The sequence below is a fragment of the Cricetulus griseus genome, chromosome 3 (assembly GCF_003668045.3).
Source record: "Cricetulus griseus strain 17A/GY chromosome 3, alternate assembly CriGri-PICRH-1.0, whole genome shotgun sequence".
Lineage (NCBI taxonomy): Eukaryota > Metazoa > Chordata > Mammalia > Rodentia > Cricetidae > Cricetulus > Cricetulus griseus.
The window spans coordinates 116,804,125-116,826,163 of NC_048596.1; the positions used below are offsets into that span (position 1 = coordinate 116,804,125).

The 22,039-nt window shown below is 42.9% G+C and overlaps 1 protein-coding gene across 3 annotated transcripts in view; it reads left to right on the forward strand.

The window, feature by feature from the left end:
- Window positions 1-22,039, forward strand: part of Iqgap1 (IQ motif containing GTPase activating protein 1) — a 98,549-nt gene that overhangs the window by 10,308 nt on the left and 66,202 nt on the right. The window contains exon 1 of one of the 3 annotated variants that reach the window (XM_027408266.2): window positions 15,132-15,314. The exons of 1 other annotated variant lie outside the window; for it this stretch is intronic. In XM_027408266.2, coding sequence (XP_027264067.1) covers window positions 15,289-15,314 — 26 coding nt within the window. In that variant the 5' untranslated portion in view covers window positions 15,132-15,288. Of the gene's footprint in view, window positions 1-15,131; window positions 15,315-22,039 lie in introns of those variants that run through there. One more of the 3 variants, XM_027408267.2, reaches the window with a different exon arrangement.

Genomic DNA, 22,039 nt, shown 5'->3' on the forward strand with positions numbered 1-22,039 from the left:
ATGGGACTTTGAGTTTGAGCCGGTATCCATTCTGATTCTGGTTTTGCAAGCTGCTTGACCTCAGGCAATGGGCCTGCATTACTCTGTGGAGTAGGAATTCTCTGCATTGTACAGAGTTGTTGTACGGGATAAGTGGTGGCCCAGGGAGATAACAGAAAGCACTCAGTAAGTGCATTCTATTTTATTGAATTTTTATGTTCTTTGGTGTTTTGCCTGAATGGATGAGGATGTCGGATCCCCTGGAACTAGAGTTACAGAGAGTTGTGAGTTACTTTGTAGTTACTGGGAATTGAACCCTGATCCTCAGAAGAGCAGCCAGTGCTCTTAAACTGAGTCATCTCTCCAGCCCCAGTGAAAACATTCTTTATCCTTGTCTGTGGCCAAAGGGGGATTTAAAGATTTAATAAGAACTTGAGGGCTGGAGGGATGGCTCAGAGGTTAAGAGCACTGGCTGCTCTTCCAGAGGACCCTAGTTCAGTTCCCGGCACCCACATGGCAGCTCACAACAGACATAAAATTGGGCAAAACACTAATGTACATAAAATACAAATAGATATTTATTTTAAAAAAAAGAACTTGTGGCAGCGTTAATATACTTTCTGAGTTCTAAGTAAGTTGTACCCAGTATGTGACCTAGGATGCATAGCTACCCATGTGACCCAACACCCTCAACAACCTCAAATCGCAATGCTAGAAGTTAGACACACCTGTAAGGTTGGTGGCCCTAATGTTTCCACTGGATACTTGTATTTTTTTGGAAAGGAAACACAGTAAGGGAGAAAATGGGGGTAGAGGGAGTAAGGAGGAAACTTTTTTTACTGACTACTGTTCCATTGTATCTAAAGTCCTTTTACAAAGAGATAATAAAATCAAAGGGAGGGATTAAGGAATTACCCGTTTAAGTACATAGTTTTAGATAGTTGCATCACAAACATTTAAAAGACCTATTTTATTTCACATGTCTGCCTATTTGTCTGTATGTGGGTAGGTATGTGCATGTAGGACTTTGGGGAGGACACATGAGGGAGTTGGATTTCCTGGAGCTGGAGTTGCAGGCACTTAGGAGCTTCTGACATGGGTGTTGGGAACTGAACTCAGGTCCTCTGCAAGAGCAGATATGATCTTAACCATTGAGCCATATTTCCAGTACCACAAATTCAAATTTTTCTTACTGGTTTCAATATCTACATAATATTTTTTTGAGAGTTATCCAGTGCTGGGATTAAAGTTACATTGCTTTGATTATTGGCCAAGTTGAACATTTTCTCACATTTTTTTGTTTTTTGTTTGTTTGTTTGTTTGTTTTTTGGTTTTTCGAGACAGGGTTTCTCTGTGTAGCTTTGGAGCCTATCCTGGCACTCTCTCTGGAGACCAGGCTGGCCTCGAACTCACAGACATCTGCCTGCCTCTGCCTCCCGAGTGCTGGGATTAAAGGCGTGCGCCACCAATGCCCGGCTTAGTTTTTATTTTCATATCCAGATTTTCTGTTGTTGTCTGCCTCTGTGTGTGTGTGTGTGTGTGTGTGTGTGTGTGTGTGAGAGAGAGAGAGAGAGAGAGAGAGAGAGAGAGAGAGAGAGAGAGAGAGAGAGAGAGAAGATTCTATGTAGCTCAGGCTAGTTTTGAATCTTTGATCTTCCTGCTTTTACTTCCCAAGTTCTGGAATTACAAATGTGTGCAAGTTAGCCAGGGATGGGGCACATGCCTTTAATTCCAGCACTCGGGAGGCAGAGGTAGCTAGGCCTGGTCTACAAAGCTAGTCCCAGGACAGCCAGGGCTGCATAGAGAGACCCTCTCTCCCAAAAACCAAAAACCAAACTAAATCAACAACAATGACAGCAAAACCAAACTACAAGTGTGCAGCTTAAAGCAATCTTATTGTCTGGCAGCAATATGTGTCTAATTTGATAAATATCATGTATATAATCTAGTTTTGGACTTGGCTGTTACGGTGATTATGTGCTTCTCTCTGGATTCACAACACTGCTTTACTCTTTTTTTGCTGAGAAACTGAAGCAGCTTCATGTTGGCTCTTTGACAAATACTGTGATTTGTTTGGTGTTTTCCTTTTATAGAATTTTTGTTCCTTGTACATTGGCATTGTCTTAGCAGTTTTGTCTGTAATTTGAACTCTTTTCAGTGGTGGGGATAGAACCCAGGGCCTCAGGTGTGTGGTGTGAGACACAGGCACTCTATTACCAAGTCAGCCCTCAGTTGAAGAGTCTTCTGGATTTATAGTATATTTTAAGGTTTTTACCCTCCCCTTTTTTCTTTCTTAAAATTATTTTTCAAGTTAGCACACAAAGTAATGTGGGTTACTGTGGCTGTTTCATTTTCATGCATAGGTGGCATATTTTGTTCTTCCCTGTGTCCTCTGCCCTCCCCCTGGCTGGTCCCTTCCTGTAATATCTTTTTGTTTATTTTAGCTCTAGGAAATATCCATTTAACCTCTAATAATTGCCCTGATTCATTAGTTCTGTCTTGAGGGTGAGAGCTGCAGAATCTCCTCATGATGTCTCTTCAGTTCATTGTTTGTGTAAAGTCATAGCAACAGAGATGTATTGTAAACCATCTGCACCTCCATCCTCGGCGTGCACCTCATGTCTGGCTTGATGCTCAGCTCTCTTGGTTTTGTTCTCACTGGTCCTGTTGTCTGACTTCTTAAAGCTTTCATTTTGATCTACTAAGTCTTTTTACTCTTAGTAATAGGTAAGTGGGCCTCCATTAGTTCATGAAGAATAGGGTACATGGCAGTCCCCATGGGAGACGTGGGTTTGACACTTTACAGTTCTCCTTACAGACAGTGATGTGGAGGTGGACGTGACTGCAGACCAGTGCTGACCCAGTGCTGAGTGTACAGACTGTTCAACGGTCAAGACTGAGAAAGTCTTAGAGAGCTAAGCAGCCTGTTTGTTTGACCTAATTTGGCATCTAATACTCCTGGACTTAGAGATCAAAGCAGTAATTGTGCTCATGTATTTTAAACCCCAGTGACAAAATAGTAAAAATGTATTTAAAGTCCTGAGTTAGCTTGTTCTAGGAATTTCATTTTCTGGCCTTGCTTGGTGGCCTGTCCCTGATTCTGTACTATTTTTTCCCCCTGCCTCACTATGTAGCAATTTGGGGATACCTGTTGGTAGGTAGCAGGACCGGTTTTGAGTGTTTTTAAACTATGTGGTATTTGATGGCCTCTGGTTGCTTCTAATTGGGACTGCCTAAATAAAGCCTATGACAAGTATTTGTGTAAAGAAAGTGCTGGTAGACAAAATGAGACCTTCCGGAAGTGATTCATATTACGGCTGCTGTTTGTTTAATTTGGGACTCTGTTGCTTAGAGACCATATCTTTGAGCAAGCTGAGTGTGAAGTACTAGTTAAATGTCAAGGGCCAGGGCCTACCTGATCAAATAAATTGCAGCTCTGCTTCTTCATTTTAATTTTAGGAGGCTCCTGATAATGGCCTGGTGGTGTTTTTTTAATAAAAAGTTTAAACACATAAATGAAAGTTTTGGTTAATGATTTAGTTTGAAAAATAAAAATTTACTTAAGTTTGAATTTTCAGAAAATTTATAATTGTTTCAGAAGACTTAGTTGTTTCAATCAGGTGTTATATTATAGGAAGTGTAATCCTTTGCGTTTAAGAGAGCTAAAAGGAAACAACAAACCCCCCGTGAAACCCCAGGTCCCCAAACCCGCCATTTGCAATGATGGAAATATTCCCTATGTGTCCCAAAGTCAGTGACTTCCTCTTGCTTCATTCCCTCTCCCTTGTGGTCATCGGTACTGTTTCTTCAGCTGCGTGCATGTGTGTGTGTGTGTGTGTGTGTGTGTGTGTGTGTGTGTGTGTGTGTGTGTATCCACAATGTGCTGAGCACTTCACATGTTGATTTAGTTAGCTGTTCTGAATGCCCCATGAGGTGCTTATTATTTATGTTTAGTAAATAAGAAAGCAAAGCCCAGAGAAGCTAATCACTCATGTAGTAGATTTCAAATTTGTCAAGGAGTCCAAAACCCTTGTTCTTAACCACTGTGTCCTCACTACTTCGATGTTACTGGTGTTTGTAAAAATACTGACAGCAGTAGTAACTGTCATTAGTTATTGGATGCTGAAGAAGCTTCAATCGAAGTTACTGTGATGTAGGCATAATTTTTATTCCCAAGAGGAGAAAATGAGTTAATAACACATGTCCCAAGGTCACTTAACTGTCTGCATAAGTCAAGCCTAGGTCTGTGTCACACCAACCTTTGCCAGTGCTCTTGACCTCTGTGGATACAGAAGGGGCAACAGTAAGGCCCAGTGTTAAGACAGCTGGTTGGTGTCCAGCTGCCAAATGTCTGAGGATCGGTGTGTCAGCTGCTTACTGTGGTCTCGTCCACCTCCTAATGTCCAGTTTGTCTTTTAGTTTGTTTCCTATATTGAGAATTGAACTAAGAGTGTCTCACAAGCTGGACAAGTTGCCTGCAGCTAAACCACGTCCCAAACCCTAGTGATTAACCATTTGAAGCAGGGTCCTCCTTAAGCTGTGTAGGCAAGCTTCAGATTTCAGTCGTCCTGCTCTGGTCTCACGAGCGGGTTGGATTTACAGACACAATCCACCACACCCAATTCCGTCATTTATTTTTGTCTTTAACTGGATCATTGGATTATTCCTCATCATTCTGCTTCTAACCTGGTCTCTCTGCCTTTGGACTTAGCTCCTGTCCCACCAGACTGCCATTTGCTAAATAGTGACCTCATGCAGACAGGAGTGGCAAGTTGGATTGGAAATTGCCTTACATCGTTTTGGCAAGAACTGTGTTTGGGGGTTGCGGGTGGAGGAAGGACTTGTCTAAAGGCTTCTATTTCGTCTTTACTGAGAATGCCTTCCTGTTGAGTCATTGGAAATCATAATGAAAAGCAGAAGGAAGACTGAAGAAGCAGCTGCCAACCCAGGGCTTTGCTGGTGCCGGGGCAGATGCCCCAGGGGACTGAGGAGACACTGGGTTCTAAGATTTGTGAGATTTTTTAGAACAGACAAAAGAAGGGAATACTTGTATTAATTGTGAGAGAGTTTTTGTTTGTTTTCGAGACAGGGTTTCTCTGTGTAGCTTTGGAACCTGTCCTGGAACTCTCTGTAGACCAGGCTGGCCTGGAACTCACAATCGCCTGCCTCTGCCTCCCAAGTGCTGGCATTAAAGGTGGGTACCACCACCACCCAGCCATTTTTTTTTTTTTTAAAGTATAGTTGTGACCCAGGTTGAATTCTTTCTTTCTTTCTTTTTTTTTTTTTTTTTTTTTCAAAACCAGAGATACATGTCTATGGTACATAATTCAGAGGGTATGGGAGGATATACAGTAGGAAAAAAAAATGCCCACATGTTTTCCTTGGTCCTGTTTCTCCTGCCCCAGGATCATCTTTTCCAGATTGAAGGCTGTTACGATTGTCCTCTTCCAGGGCCTCTCTGTGGATGGACATGAGTCACTTTCCTTTAGAAGTGGCTGTGCACTACACATTTTGCAACTCTTCCACACAAATGCAACAAAGTGCCTCATTTTTCTTTTTCAGTGACTTTGCTTTTCACTTGTGGTCTTGACCATTGATGAGCATTTCTTGTCCCTCTATTTTTTGGTTTTTCGAGACAGGGTTTTTCTGTGTAGCTTTGGAGCCTATCCTGGCACTCACTCTGTAGACCAGGCTGGCCTCAAACTCACAGAGATCCACCTGCCTCTGCCTCCTGAGTGCTGGGATTATTGCCCTTTAAACTTTTATTTGTGTAAGGTGTTAAGTTTCAAACCTGGGACAAATGACTGAGGTGCCTATTTAATGTATCAAAGCAGGTCTCCAAGGGTTTAAGACTTAACCGTTTAAAAAAAAAACAGCATCTAAAAACATGTTTAAATTTATTAATCTTATTTTTTAGCTCCTGGGGTCTTTGTCTTCAGGCCATTTATATATAGTCTTAATGTAAATGAAATGATATAAAATCATTCTGGGGTTGGAGGGATGTCTAAGCAGTTAAGAGCACCAATTGCTCTTCCAGAGGATCTGGTTTTGCTTTCCAGCACCTATATTGAATGACTTAATTCCAGCTTCGTGGGGATTTGATTCCTTTGTCCTCTTAGGTATGGGTATTCACGCGCACACACGCACACGCACATACACATACACACATCCACATGTTGTACTGATCTCAGGGGTCATACATTCTGTTCCCTCAACAAGCCTGGTCCAGTCACCTTAACCCAATAAGCCAACTAATAGAGCCAAAATAATAGCAAAAGCAGAAAAAAAAGGGATTTCGTCAATGTAGCCACTTTGGGAAGAGGGGCAGAGAGCCAGCATGGTCCCCAAGGTCCACCTTCAGGGGCCTGACCTAAGAGTAGGGTTTGAGTAGGAAGCAAGATACATACAGCTAAGCAGCCCATCAGGGTGTGGTCTGAGGGCATCACAGTCTTGCTCCCTGGCTCCCTGCAAGGTCATCTGACCAGGTGTTTTTCCTGGAAACTAGGATTTCCTGATGTCCCCAGGGCTGCACTGTTTCCTCTCCCAGCAGGAGAGTCCTGGGGAGATTCAGTTTCTTGGGCTCCATTTTTTCAGCAGTCTGACAGCCAAAGAGGGAACATACACATCTCTTTAAGAACATGGCCTGCTAAACAGGCTTGTTACAAACCCACACGTACACATAATTAGAAATTACTAGAAACTAAGTCTTAAAAACATTTGCTTATAGGCTTCTCCCCCTTCAGTGATGGAGATTGAACCCAGGGCCTTGACCATGTTAGGCAAGTATTCTGCTGGGCTTTACCTCCAGGCCATTCCTACCTAATAGTGTTTATGTAAATGATAAAACTGCACATGTATATTTATGTAGAGTTTTAGCATTTTATTTAACTCTTTGGTTCATTTAGAATTTTGGCATGAGGACCTGAGTAGGTATCTTTTTTTTTTTTTTTTTTTTTCTCGAGACGGGGTTTCTCTGTGGCTTTGGAGGCTGTTCTGGAACTAGCTCTTGTAGACCAGGCTGGTCTCAAACTCACCTCAAACTCACAGAGATCCACCTGCCTGCCTCTGCCTCCCGAGGGCTGGGATTAAAGGCGTGCACCACCAACGCCTGGCTTTTTTTTTTTTTCTGAGACAGGGTCTCACTGTGTAGTCCTAACTAACTAACTTACAATTCACTGTGTGAACTAGACTGGCCTCGAACCCAAAGAGATTCATCTGCCTATGCCTCCTATTAAAGGCTGCTGCCACTATATCCAACTAGTTTTTGGATAATATCTTAAATTTTATGTATCTTTAATAGCTGTCTTAATAAATAGGCAGGGAGAGGGGCTGGAGAGATGGCTCAGAGATTAAGAGCACTGACTGCTCTTCCAGAGGTCCTGAGTTCAATTCCCAGCAACCACATGGTGGCTCACAACCATCCATTATGAGATCTGGTCCCCTCTTCTGGTGTGCAGATATACATGGAAGCAGAATGTTGTATACATAATAAATAAAATAAAATCTAAATAAATAAATAAATAGGCAGGGAGAGCCGGGTTTTGGAGGTGCACGCCTTTAATCCCAGCCCTCGGGAGGCAGAGGCAGGCAGGTGGATCTCTGTGAGTTTGAGGTGAGTTTGAGACCAGCCTGGTTTACAAGAGCTGGTTTCAGGACAGTCTCCAAAGCCACAGAGAAACCCTGTCCCGAAAAAAAAAAAAAAAAAAAAGGCGGGGGGTGGGTGGGGGATGTGCTGTACCAGTGCTCTGAGTTCCTCTATCTCTGAGTTTGAGGCCAGCCTGGTCTACAGAGCGAGTGCCAGGATAGACTCTAAAGCTACACAGAGAAACCCTGTCTTGAAGAAAAAAAAACAGAACCTGTGATATATATGGTAATGTCTTTCATATTCTGTGCTTTAAATTCCTCCTTTGTCATTGAGTCCTCATTCCTGGAAGCTGACAGAGTTTAAATTAAAGACTTTCACTAATTGGTTGAGTATAATTGCTAAACTGTTGTCCACGATCTTTAGGACATTGTTTTGTGTTCATTTGTTTTTTGAAATGCTCTCATACAGCCAAGGCTATTCCTGATTTTCTTCCTACCTCTACCTCCTAAGTGTACCATCACACCCGGCTCTCCAAGTTGTTCATTGTAAAGGACAGAACTGTGATTTTTAAGAGTTGGGAATCAAAAGGAAAAAGAAAACATATCATGAATTCTGATCTAGTGAACTAATTTCTGACAGAATGTAGAGATGGCAAAGCCCCAGGGCATATTGTCAGATAGACTGCTTCTGAGGACTGAGAACTGAAGTGATGCTGGGGGCCACCCTGACTCCTCAGTATGGACTCCTTCAGGAGAACCGTGTTGCAGAAACCTCTCCTGAACAGGGTCACCACATTGGTGAGTCAGGAAACCAAGTACTGTCTAGTTTGCATCGAGGCATTTGGAAGAATGTCCTGTGATGCTTTTGCAGAGAGGTTGGATAAATATAAATTAGATTGCAATGTAATTAAGGTGATTTATAGCTGCCTGAGTCAGCCAGATTTTAAAAGGGATGTTAGAGGGGAGTGGCTGTTTGATGGGTGTAGGGCTTCTTTTTGGGTGATGAAAGTGTCTTGGGACTATATTGAAGTAATGATTAGACAACATAATGAATATAACAACAACAACAGCAACAACCAAATTGCTTGCTTTGAAATGGTTAAAGATGGTGAACTTGCAAAGTGTATCTCAGAAAAAGAACTGTTGGGTTTTTTGGGTTTTTTTGAGATGGGGTCTTATGTAGGTCACACACACACTAACCTTCAATGTGTTAACTTTTTACATTGTGGTTAAAAAAAAGTCTAAGCACAGACTAGGAGAGAAGTAGTCTTAGTGGGAAAAGCAAATGAAACTTGAGATATTTGTTAACCATTAAGTCTAGTGACCTGAATTTGACCCCTGGAATCATTGTAAAGGTGGAAGGAGACAATCCACCCTGACTTCCACCTCACATGTGCAGTGTGATCTGGAATACACGGACATACAATAATAATAAATAAATAAAAGAAAAACACAAGATGGACAGCACCTGAAGAATGACTTGTGAGGTTGACTGGGTCTTAACGTGCATGTACAAGCACGTTCATGGGCACCCTTTCCAAGTGCACACACTTGAAGTTGTTGGAGCCACTTTGGAAAAACCACATTGTAGATTTTCAGGCTTTTACTCTGCTCTAACCTATTCTGAAGCTACTTAAAGATTTATTTATTTACCTATCTTATGCATGTGCATGCTTTATCTGTCTGCACACCAGAATAGGGCATCCTCTTAGAGACAGTTGTGAGCCACCATGTAGGTGCTGGGACTTGAACTCAGGACCTTTGGAAGAGCCGCCAGTGCTGACAGCTGAGCCATCTCTCTAGCCCGTTTCTGAAGTTATTTAAAGATAAGTTTTATTTTCATTTCCTGTTTTATTAAACTTTGTTTTGAATGGCTTGATAATATTCTACTGCCCATTTTTCTCTGATGTGGAAAGGGGTTGAGGAAAAAAAAGAGCTTTAATTACTTTAAAACAAATGAAAAGCATTTTCAAAGTCTTCCATTGTTCAGCAAAGTTTGGTTGTAGTACTAGGGAGGGTTTGAAAACGATAAACCAGGCCTGCCATTAGGAGGCTTCCATACAGGGCCTGGAAAGAAGGCTCAGCAGTTAAGAGTGCTGGCAGCCCTTCCAGCTCCATTCCCAGCCACCCATGTGTGTGAAACTCCAGCTGCAGCTCTGGGGACTCTGTGGCCCCTTGGTCTCCTCTGTACCTGCACTTAGGTGTATAGAACTACACACACATAATTAAAAAAAGTCAAATTTTTTAAAGAGGCCTCCATTGGACAGACAAGACATAAGCATTGAAAAGTTACCCAACATGAAAGAATGAAAAGTCTGAATGTCACAAGGCAACATATGGTGGCTAAGGGAATGATGCAAACAGTTACTGTGTAAAAGTTTAGGTGTGGGGGAAGTCATTTGTTGGTTGGGTTTTGCAAGAAAGGCTGAAATTGTGAGGGAGTGAAGGGAAACATGAGGTCCATATTCCTGGTGCCCTCAATTACTTTTTGATACTCAGGGGCACCCCTGACCACAGTGCCCCTCATTAAGTAGGTATTCAGAATCATGACTCATTTCAGAGTATGGCATGTAGGCCAACGCTGTGGTGGGCTAGTGGTATGGTGTCATGAAGTTGCTGTAATTTTCTCGGTTTTGTTAATTTCTTGTTTGTTTAGAATTGAGTCCATGGGTCGTATGTTCCTTAGGCAAGAGCAACCGAGAGATCTTCCAGCAGCTAGAGCACTTTGACCAGACACAAACAAGAGTGCCTTTATGTGCATAATGACTGGTTTCAGTGGGTGAAGAGATAAAGAGACACATGGTATTAGAAGTTTAGGTTGTGATTTCTGATCATGGGGAAAGGTGACTTCCAGTCTTTGTTGGAATTGACAGGGATGGATGGATGAGGCTCATTAGGAAGTGTTGGCAGGCATCTCTAGTTCCCTACATGACATTGGTTTGCTCCTGAAAAGTCCTCAAAATGTGTTGCACCCCAGCAGATCCCATTTCGTTTACTGCACTATCTTGACCTCCTGTCCTGCTGTCCTTCCTTGTCTTTAGGGCCATCACCAGTGTTATTTTCCTAACTATAACACACTCCTCTCTAAGCACACAGACACCAGAAGCCATTTACTGTGCACCTCCGTAGTCCTGACACTCCATCTGATGACTGTCCTTGCTTGTCAGTGAAGAGCTCCTCCGTGTGCTCTCCATGCCATGTTCCGAGGGTGCAGCTGCTGGCCCTTCCTCTCCCTCATTGGTATTTCTTGCTAAGATCAGCAATGACCCCCAAGTCAAGATTTTTTCCCCCCAGATTCTGGATTTTGAACTGTGTGTGAAAAATGTGCTTCCTTTCTAAGAACATGAACTCTGGAAGTTTTTGGACACACTAAGGGAGAGCTGAGCAGAGGGCTCCTCCTCTCGGAGCTTTGCTACAGCTTTTCACACCCCTTCCTCCCCGAAAGATGTTATGAACCTTAGCGGGAGGAGCTGTGTCTTTAGTAATACCCATAGTTAACCACGCTTTAATTTGTTGTTACCAAGTCATAGATTGGAAAATTTATATTTTTGATGTAATTACTATAGTGACCTGACTTCCCAGGGCTCTAGAGAGGATTGCTCTCATAAAGGAGGAAGAACCTGTCTTGTACTTTCTATTTATCCTGTCTCTTCTGTTGAGTTAAGATTTCACACATGCCAAGGCAAGTGTCTTACTACTGAGCCCCTGGCTTACACCTCAGAGTGGGTCACAGCAATCGCTAGGCTAAGCTGCTGAGAAGTAGCTGTTGTCTAGGCTTAATTCAGTTTGTTTTGTTTTCAAGACAGGGCTTATCTGTTTAACTGGCTGTCCTCGAACTCACAGAGATTTGCCTGCCTCTGCCTCCCGAGTACTGGGATTAAAGGCGTGCGCCACCACTGCCCGGCTCTGATTTTTTTAAAAATATTATTTAATATTAAACATTCTGAAAGATGACTCAGTGGGTAAAGGTGCTTGCCCCTAAGCCTGACAGCATGAGTTTAGTCCCTGGAACAACCCACCCCTGCATGAAGTCCTCTGACCTCTGCTAGGTGCCGTGGCACACAAATAAATACATAAATAAATTTAATGAAAAGGTATTTGTAGACTCTAATTTAAATGACAGAAAATTCACTTGTAAGTAGTATTTAGTGAATTTGGTTCTGCCACCCATTTCCAAAGTCTGGTTTTTATCACCCAGTCAGACAGAGGGCCTATTGAAGTAGGATTAGACACCCTTCCCAATTCAACTCTTTTTTGTTGTTTTGTTTTCCAGACAGTGTTTCTCTGAGTAACAACAGCCCTGGCTGTCTTGGAACTCGCTCTGTACACCAGCAGCCTCGAACTCACAGAGGTCTGCCTGCTTCTGCCTCCTTAAAGGCTGTGCCGCCACCACCACCAGGCCTCCAATTCAACTCTTAATAAAATGAATTGCTCAGGGATAGGTCTGTATTAGGTATAAAAAAACACAGAAGTTAAAGATATTACTTAAGGGGGAAAACATTTTCTTCTGTTTCTAACTTATTCCTGTTTTTTTTTTCCCCCAAATTGGTTTAATTTGAACTCAGAAATTCCTTTTAAAACAGATGGTATCAAAATTTCTTGTTTTGCTGGTTTAACCTGGAAACAAGTTTTTAGTGTGTGTGTGTGTGTTTGTGTGTGTGTATGGTGTGTGTGTGTGTGTGTGTGTGTGTGTGTGTGTGTGTGTGTGTGTGTGTGTGTGTATGGTGTGTGTGTGTGTATGGTGTGTGTGTGTGTGTGTGTGTGTGTGTGTGTATGGTGTGTGGTGTGTGTTGGTGTGTGTGTGTATGGTGTGTGTGTGTGTGTGTGTGTGTGTGTGTGTGTGTGTGGTCCCCATTACTGCAGTATTTTCTTTCATTTCATACCTTCTCTCACTGGCCCTTCTCTTTATCCATGCTCAGAAATATGCTCAGAAACATCTTTTAAAATCAAAGTTGTCCCCCTCCCCGTATGTTTTTCTCTGTCTCGTTCTTCTTTTTTTTTTTTTTTTGAGGCCATCTGGCCCCGTTCATGAGGGTGACCTTGGATTCCTGATCTCTGATCTCTGTCTTCCAGTGCTGGGATTACAGGTGTTTGTCACCACACCCAGCTTTAAACCAAATCTTATCCCTTCATTCCTGTTTCAAATCCCCAAAGGGTTTGTCTTTTATTTCTCTCTCTCTCCTTCAGCCTGGTGTGTTCTCTCCTATCACACCCCTTGTCCAGTCCCCTTAGCCCCAAAGTCTTTCAATACCCAAGTTGCACTTTCCCTGGGAAGCGGGAAGACTGCCTGCCCTCCTCCTGCAATACACAATGCTTTCTTATACTTGCTGTTGCTTTTTCTCTGGGCTGCACCTGCCTCACACTGTTGACTTTTTGAGGCCGTTTATACACACACCTAGGTGGTGTGGCTTAATGGAATCCCCAGTGCAGGGCAAGCTGGCCGTATTTGGGAGGTTTTTAGCATAGGGCAATCCTGGCATGGGGTTCCACTGGGCAGGATGGGTGTGGTGGCAGTTTCTGCTCCTGGAGGAACTGAATCTCAGCGGTTGGAGCAGTCAGTTCCGGCATTGGTCGGTTCCCCTTCTGTATTGCACAGAGCTGGGAAACCACTGAAGTCATGTGCTCTGCAGAACTTGTTCAACTGGTTTCCTCTTTACAGACCCCTAATTCAGATTCCCACCCCAATTCTTTTCTGTATGTGCTCTTGGTCCGGGCTTGTTTTAGCCTTACCACAGTAGTGTTCTGGGATAGTCACAGCTTTGTTTCGCTGGTGGCAGAATGGGTAGGGCTGAAAATTGAAAAATGTTATCAGTAGGACCAGGTAGACAGGTATTATGTAATCATTGGATTTGGCCTCTGTAAGATTTATTTCTGGGAATTGAGCTGTTTCTCTCTCTCTCTCTCTCTCTCTCTCTCTCTCTCTCTCTCTCTCTCTCTCTCTTCTCTCTCTCTCTCTCACACACACACACAATAACAATATAGCTACCATCATTTGTTGCCTCCAGTTCTTAGTGTATATGCTCTCTTCTAATCTTCACACAACCTTATATGTTGGTCCCAATCCGTGTTACAGACAGGAAACGGAAGTCCACGGGGGGTCTGTTAGATAACATGTCATTCTTGCTCATTCTTATTTCCTTCCTTTTTTTCTCAAGTAAGGAGTAGAGCGTGTCCTTTCCCAATCTTGCTTTCTTTATTGAATTCTCAAGTTCTCTATCTTTGTTCTTTTTTGTAGGCATACCTATTATCTTCCTCATAAGAAAAAAATGAACACTCCCCTTTTCCTGGATTTACCACCATCTGGGACTAGTCCTCATCCCTTTCTCCAACTTTACTTGGATCCTCCCCCCCCCTTTTCTTTTTGTTAGTTCATGTCTTATCAACTCATACACAATGATTTGTTGAGACAGTGAGTTAGACATTTACTACAGTCGTGTCTGTCAAGGTGGCTGGCTGGCAGCCTTCATTAAAAGGCGATCTCAATGAAGGCAACTGGGTTCTACCTCACAGGGCTGAGGGATGGCCAGTTGAACTTACTCACTCTGTCTGTGGTTCCCCTTTCCCTCGTCTCTCCCCCTCCCCTCCTTTTCCCTCCCTCTTTTCTCTCCTCCCCCAGGGTCTCATTATGTAGCTTGTCTGGACTGGGTCTTGCTGTGTAGACCAGCCTGCCCTTGAACTCACAGAGATCCTCCTACTTCTGCCTTGTTAGTGCTGGGATTAAGCTGCTCTTGTGGTTTAGGATTTGGTATCCTGAAGTCTCCACAGTAGGTGAAGAGTGGACCTTTGAATTCCTGGCTGCAAAGCCCAGCCTTTTGTATTAGGAGGAAGTCCTTATCCTGGGCCTGGGTTTACATTTCTCTTTGTAGAATCTGAGCGATCAGCCTCCTGTGTGATGGTTTTCCATGTTTTTTAAGTGAAAACTTGCATCTTGGCTCTGGTTAGAAAACTCTTGTCTGCTTAAACTTGGAAAATATTTGCTGCCTTGCCACCTTGCCAATGCCACTTCTGGTATTTTTCTACTTGGCTGTCAGATTTTTATGGTTATTGCAAGCTGACTCCTGCTTGCGAATCCCTTTACAGAGGCCACTGAGTTTTTCATTTTTGTTTTTGCCACCCCCTTTCTGCCTAGCCACACCCTTTCTTCTTGCTGTCCCTTTTTGTAGCACTTGAAAGTAGTGAGTGCATCCAGATGCTCGGAGTGCTTTCCTTCTTTACTGACCACCACTTGATTTCCTCTTGATTGCTCCTCTTACCACAGTGACTTCACCTGTGGACGGTTCTGTCCCAGGCACTCTTTCCCCCAGGAGAGCCCCCTCCCTCCCCAGGCATGTGTTTCCAGGCGCCTGCAGGATGTCACTCTCCGTCTGACTCTTTGACATTTCAGGCCAAGCATGTACTTTGCATCCATGTCGTGCGTCATGTCATGTCATGTGTCCTGTTCTTCCCCCCTCCATCTCGTTTGATGGCTTCATCTCCTATTTAGTCATCCATGCCACAGGTCACCAAGTCACTTTTTAAAAATAAAGCCTTTTCTCTTTCCTTTTATAGAAGTTTCTGTAAGTTGCTATAGATGACTTATGGTGCCAGTTTTTTGTTTTTTTTTCTTTTTTTCTGGAGCTGTGTGATAATGTGGGATTTTCCCACAAATCAAATAATAGGTTATTATTTTTACTATTTGGCAGTCCGACAGATGGTGATATTGTTACTTTAATTTGCATTTCATGGATGACTGGTAAGACTGAAAGTTTCATGTGAGTACTGGCTATTTCTATTTTTCCTTTTATGAGTTGCTTGCTTCTGTTTGTAGCCTGTTTTTCTAGGGAAATATTTGTCATTGTATTTTAAGTGTTTAAAATATATATGTATAAATACAGGAAATTGTTATTGGCTCTTATATGTTGCAGTTTTACCTCTTCAGTTTATTTTTGTTGTTGTTGGATTTTTATTTTTTTTCCTGGTCTCAGCTATGTGGGTCTGGCTGGTCTGGAGTCCACCATGTGGACCAGACTAGCCTTGAACTCATAGAGGAAACAGGCATAGGGCACCATGTCTAGTCTTGTTGGATGTTTTGTTGTTGGTGGTTTTTTTGTTTGTTTGTTTGTTTTGTTTTGTTTTTTAAAAAGAGACAAGGTCATGGTATGTAGCCCAGGCTAGCTGGTATTCCTGCCTCAGCCTCCTGAGTGTAGGCTTATAGGCATGTGCCTAGGAACCTCTTGCTTCCCTGTGTCTGAGATTACATGCCAGCATCATTGCATCTGGCTAAATACTTAAAACTATTTTTTTTTTTACACGTATTTGTCTTGTGTGTGTGAGAGTATACACATACCATCTGCTCATGTGGAAACAGCTGGGGGAAGTTGGTTCTCTTCCTCCACCCAGTGGGTTTGGGGGATTGAACTCTGGTCATCACACCTATACCCCTGAGCCATCTCACCACCCCCTAAATACTTTCTATGTAGGCGTTGTATTTATATTCTCCTCTCAGATTTCTGCCTGTGTAGTCTCGTTTTTAAGTTCTTTTTCTCTTTTAATATTATATAACTCTTCATATATATACATATATATATGTATATATATATGTATATATATATGCACACACACATATACATGTGTGCATTCACACATACTTAAATCTCTAGGTCACCTTTGGTATTCATATTATTTGTAAAATGTATGGCCAAAAACTAGCTCCATGTGTTGGACATAGTGACAATCATTTATAATCCCTGTATTTAAGAGACAGAGGTGAGAGGATTGGGAGTTTGAAACTAGCTTGGACTATATAGCAAGACCCTGTCTCAACACACCTCCCCCATAAAGAGTTTCTTTAAAATTATTATGTAATTATACAAGTGCATGGTTTCCTACTAATTGTGTCAACAGCAGACTCCAAGGGTTAGTCCTCTCGAGACTCTTCTTTTAGGGCTTGGTTAGAGCAGAGCCTGTTACTGAGGTCATGAACTGTGCTGCCGAGGAAGGCCAGCTTCCTGAGCTTGGGATGGTTCATGAGTGTTCAATAGGTGGTATCTGTTACTGTCTTTGAAGGAAGGAGTACATTGTCATTATTAGGAGTGTGGACTTTGGGGCTGTAGAGACCCTCAACAGTTAAGAGCACTGGTTGATCTCCCAGAGGACTTGGGTTTGATCCCAGCATTGGCATGGTGGCTCCCCACTGTGAGTAACTCTAGTCCTGAGGATCTGACACCTTCTTAGGGCCTCCATAGGTACTGTAGGCACACAGTGTGCATGACAAACACCATACACATAAAAAAGAAAGGTTTGAAAGAATAGTGTGAGCTTTGGATCATGCCAACCTAGGTTCAAGCATAAGCTGACGAGTGAATGATCTTGGGGTTACTTTCCATCTGTGAAGCAAGGCAACACTACTAACTTTATTGGATTTGATGCAAAGATCACATGAGATAATGCATATATTTAGTTTCATAGCTGCCACAGGAGATTTTTTTTTAATTTTTGTTTATATTGACAACAAGCCTTTTAATCTAATATGCTGTGAAGTAGTTCCAGATCTGATAGAACTTTGACTAATATTTTGCATTTAAGTTTCATGTAAGTAGTAGGAGAAAATGGTGAATGTTTATACCCTTTGTGAGAGGGGGAACTCCACTTTCTATAGAAATAGCAATTTTATCACCAAGCTGTATCTGAATCCTGGTCACATGTAGGGTATTTTTAGATCATCAGTTGGTATGATATTCTCTGAATGCAAAAAAAAAAAAGTTATTTTCTGTTTTGCTTTTTTTTTTTTTTTCTTTTTTGGTTTTTTGAGACAGGGTTTCTCTGTGGCTTTGGAGGCTGTCCTGGAACTAGTTCTTGTCGACCAGGTTGGTTTTGAACTCACAGAGATCTGCCTGCCTCTGCCTCCGAAGTGCTGGGACTAAAGGCGTGTGCCACCAACGCCCAGCTTGCTCTGTTTTTTTAAGCTAAGGTTTTATTTGTAGTCCTAGCTGGCCTGGCACTTACTATATAGACAAGGCTGGCCTTGAACTCACAGAGCTCCTCCTCCCTCTTCCTCCTGAGTACTGCAGTGGATTCCAGGTGTGTGCCACCATGCCTAGAAGGAAGAAGGTATTAGTGTGCAGTTTGAGGTTGCAGTCCACCGTGGTGGGAATCATGGTGACAGGAGTCTGGGGTCACATGGCATTCTCAGTGAGTAGGGCGGTGAATGCTGGTGTTCATTTGGCTTTTTCTGTTTTAGTCAGCCTGGGGCGCAGCCTGTGAAATGCTGCTGTTCACAGTTAGGGTAGGTCTTCTCACCTCAGCCCAGCTGCAAAACTCCCTCATAGACGTGTTCAGAGGTCCGACCCCTGTGACCCTAGATCAGATTGTCAGGGTGATAGTGTTCAGCTGGACCACGGCAGAGATGAGCGAGGGAGATGTCACAGGGCATGAAGAGCAGGTCCCACATATGGTGTTGTCCCACACTCTTGCTAATGCCAGGTGGCATTCTGAGTGGCTTTTCTGTGCCAGGCGATAGTCTTAGCACTTATATATACTGTTTCATCGCCCAGAACATTCTACAGGCACATGCTATTATTATTATTATTTTTCTTTTTTACGAGAATACTTGAAGGAACTGGAATCATTGTACTTAACGGAAGTATCAAGTGTAGAACGTGTGACTCATAGGAGGAAAAGACCACGATATCTTTGAATCATCAGCCAAGCACTGTGCTAGACTCCTTTCGTAATCTTACTGAATTCTTAGCAACAGCACCATTTGGAAGGTTTTGTTACTCTCCCCTGTCAGCAAATGAAGAAATTTCAGACTGTCGAGGCCTGGGTCTCTCTGTAAACCATCATTGACCCTAGCACTGAGGCAGCTGAGACAGCTGAGGAAGGACCACTGAGCGGGACCACAGGTTCAGGCCCAAACTGGCTACACAGTGACGACAAAGAGCAGGGGGACTGGTTAGACGGTTTGCTGTCTTGTTAAGGGCAGTCTTTCTGTGTTCAGGGCCAGTGCTACTCACATGATACCCTCATTTCTGTGTCATCTTGCTGCAGAAAACTGGTGTTGACATCACAAAAGCTTTCTGGCTACCAGTGTCCAGAAATGAAATGGTTTCCCTTGAATGTTTGTGATTTGCCTGTGGCAGTGGTACAGGCTCCCGCTTAATGCTTTGGTAGAGATGTTTTGGGAACATTGTTTGAGGCATCATTGGGGTAAGGAAGAAATTTTTATTGGCTGAAGAATTATCTTTTAAGCAATGATTAATTTTTTGCCATTTATTTATTTTCCATTTATTTATCTATATTTTGCAATGTTGGGGATTGAGGCTAGGGCTGCAAGCATGCTACACAAACACTCAACTGATGGGCTATATCCCTAGCCACAGGTGTTAACTTTTAGATGCATTTATAAAGATAAATTAAAATGCTTAAATTAAAAAATTACATTTATCTAATTATTTATTTGGGGGAGGGGACCATGTGCCACAAATGTGTGTGTGGAGGTCAGTGGGCAGCTTCCCAGAGGGGCTTTGCCACCCCAGAGTCTTAGGGATCAAATTCAGGTTGTCAGGTTTTGTGGCAAAGTGCCTTTACCCACACAGCCATCTTGCCAGCCCTCACTGCTGTATTTTATAAGGGAGTTTTGTGTCTGAGTTGAGAATCATTGGTGGGTTTACTATTAAGCTAAACTGAAACAGTGTTAAGGAGATAGGCCATGAAGAATTCCCAGCCTCTTTTCCCCCCCTTGCACGGGATTTCTGAAACTTCACCCTGATTAGATACCCCTGTGGTGCCCAGTTCTGTTTAAACACCCTGTGGTGCCCAGTTCTTTTGGGGTCTTGGGAGAGTGTAGCAACAGCAACAGTGATACCATGGGAAAGAAGAGTTCCAATCTAAGAGTTTGCCTCTTAGTAGCCATGTCTTTGGGTAAGTCATTCATAATTTGTAAATGAGTGATTGTGCAATTAAGGTACAACCTTAAAGCAGCTTCTTGGGCAATCAAAAACACTTGTAAATGTTTCTATATGTGGGGGCCTGAGAAATGAAATGGCTCAGTGGTTAAGAGCACTTGCTACTCTGGCAGAGGACCCTGCACCCACATGGCAGCTCACACCCATCCATAACTCCAGTTCCCGGGGACCCATCCCCTGCCTTTTTCAGATCTCTGTGGGCATCAGGCACACACATGGTGCTCATATATACATGCAGGCAAAGCACTCATACACATAAAACTATTTAAAAACCAACCATTGCCCATTTCAGTGTTTAAAAAATCTTTTTAAAACGTTAGTGTGTGTAATGTACATATTCCTATTTTATTTTTTGTTTTCTGGGGACTAGACCCTGGACTTTGCACCTTCTGAGTGTGTGTTCTGTCTCAGGGTCTCTCCTCCTCAGGATGAATTCTAGCACTGTGCACAGAGCTACTCTTGCATTATTATTAATGGTTGGAGACACTTATAAATGCCAAAAGGTGACCAAGCCCTTGGTGGAGACTTTATGTAACTTAAAAGTCTTCAGAAACTACATAATAACATGCACAATAGTCATGCGATTTTGAAAAAGATGTTAAATTATTTTCTTTAAAGTTTATTCTATGTTCAAAACCAAACCAAAAGCAAGGCAGTGGTGACATACATCTTTAACCCCAGCACTTGGGGCAGAGACAGGTGGTTGTCTGAGTTTGAGGCCAGCCTGGTCTACACAGAGAGAGTTCCAGGACAGTCAGGGCTACATAGAGAAACCCTGTCTCAAAAAAACAAAAACAAAACAACAACAACAAAAAAACTCAAAGAACAAATCCAAAGGGACTTACACTAAATGCACACTTAGGGTTCTCAGACTTTAAGACTCCAATTTATTGGCAAGAGAGATTTCATGTGAGCTGTAGAGGACTGAAAAGAGGCTTGTTGTTTTCTTAGCAATAGAGTCCAAAGTGCTAACATAAAAGTTACAACAGTGTAGCAAGGTGTGGTGCTATACACCTGCAGCTCCAGTGCATTGGAGGCAAAGACAGGAAGATCCTGTGTTTGAGGCCAGTCTAGAGCCCGGGCTTTGTAGAAATTCTGTTTAGTTAGTCAATCAATCAATCATATTATGAAGGCACTGTACTTAAAATTAATATTCAGCATTGGATTAACACAAGAGTGCTGGCTAATTTTATGTCAATTTGATACAAGTAATGGTCGTTTTGGAAAAGAGAACCACAGTTGAGAAAATGCTCCTACCTGCTTAGCCTGTGGGCAAGCCTGTGGTGCATTTTCCTTTTGGTGATTGATGTGGGTAGGCCCAGGTCACTGTAGGTGGTGCCAACCTTGGGCTGGTGGTCCTAGGGTGCTATAAGAAAATTGGCTATGTAAGTAATGAAGAGCAAGCCAGTAAGCAGCACTCTTCCATGACCTCCGCCCTAGTTCCTGCTTCTAGGTTCCTGTTCTGAGTTCTTGTCCTGACTTCTCTTAGTGATGGTGAAATAAACCCTTTCCTTCCCAGGTTGCATTTGGCTATGTTTTATCACAGCAATAGAAAGCAAACTAAGACACACAAAACCCTGCTTTTCCCAAATCTGATTTATTTTAGTCACAGAAACAATTTTTAGTCACAGAAACAAACCATAGCGGAATAGCTGGTTCAAAGATGAGCCCGAGTGTGGTGGTTGGAAGCAGGACCTGCATTGCCCTTTCTTCCTACTCTAGTCTCTGCCTCTGCTCACCCTGTCACCAGGTCACAGCTGGCTTTTCTACCTCTGGTTTGTGGGTGTTGTGCCTAGTACCCCCCCCCCCCGCCCCGTTTCTGCAGGAAACTTGTCAGCGTAGGCATTAATCAGGTCTGTTTTATAACTGTTGGACCAGGGAAAGCAAAGAAAAGATTGAGGGTGACCTAAGTCCTGTCTTTTATTTTCTGTTAGTCCAGTAACCTCAGAGAGGAGGAAGATCCAACTGCCCATGGGAACTGTCTCTGACCTGGGCAGATTAGTCCACTGTACTTTTATCCACAGTCCACCCTATGATTCAACATCATACTAGCAAAGAAAAAGAATGCTTTTTTTGGTCTCCTGTGCTGTTCCTGGCTTCAGCTGTTGTGAGGTTGTTCCTGTTAACAAGAACCCGAGTTAGAAGGTCCCTTGAGAGTTGGGGTTGCCAGCACCTGCTTGCCAGAGTCGTCATACTCACTTCCTTCTCTCCCCTGTTGGTTTTTGATACAGGGTCTCTCTACATAGCCTTGGCTGGAACTCACTCTGTAGCCCTGAATTCACAGGGGTCCACCTGCCACTACCTCCCAAGTGCCAGGATTAAAGACACGAGCAACCATGCCTGGCCATCTATATCCATCCTAGCAGTAAAATATTAGAAAGAAAATATGTGACACATGTCCTTTGGCTATAGCTCTTTCCACCTGGCAGCTGCCATTCTTTCCCACACTGTTGTCCTGATCTTTAGGATCCAGCAAAGGTATCGTTTGAATTTTGTGGACCTGGCAGATTGATAGCTAATTTAGTTTCCAT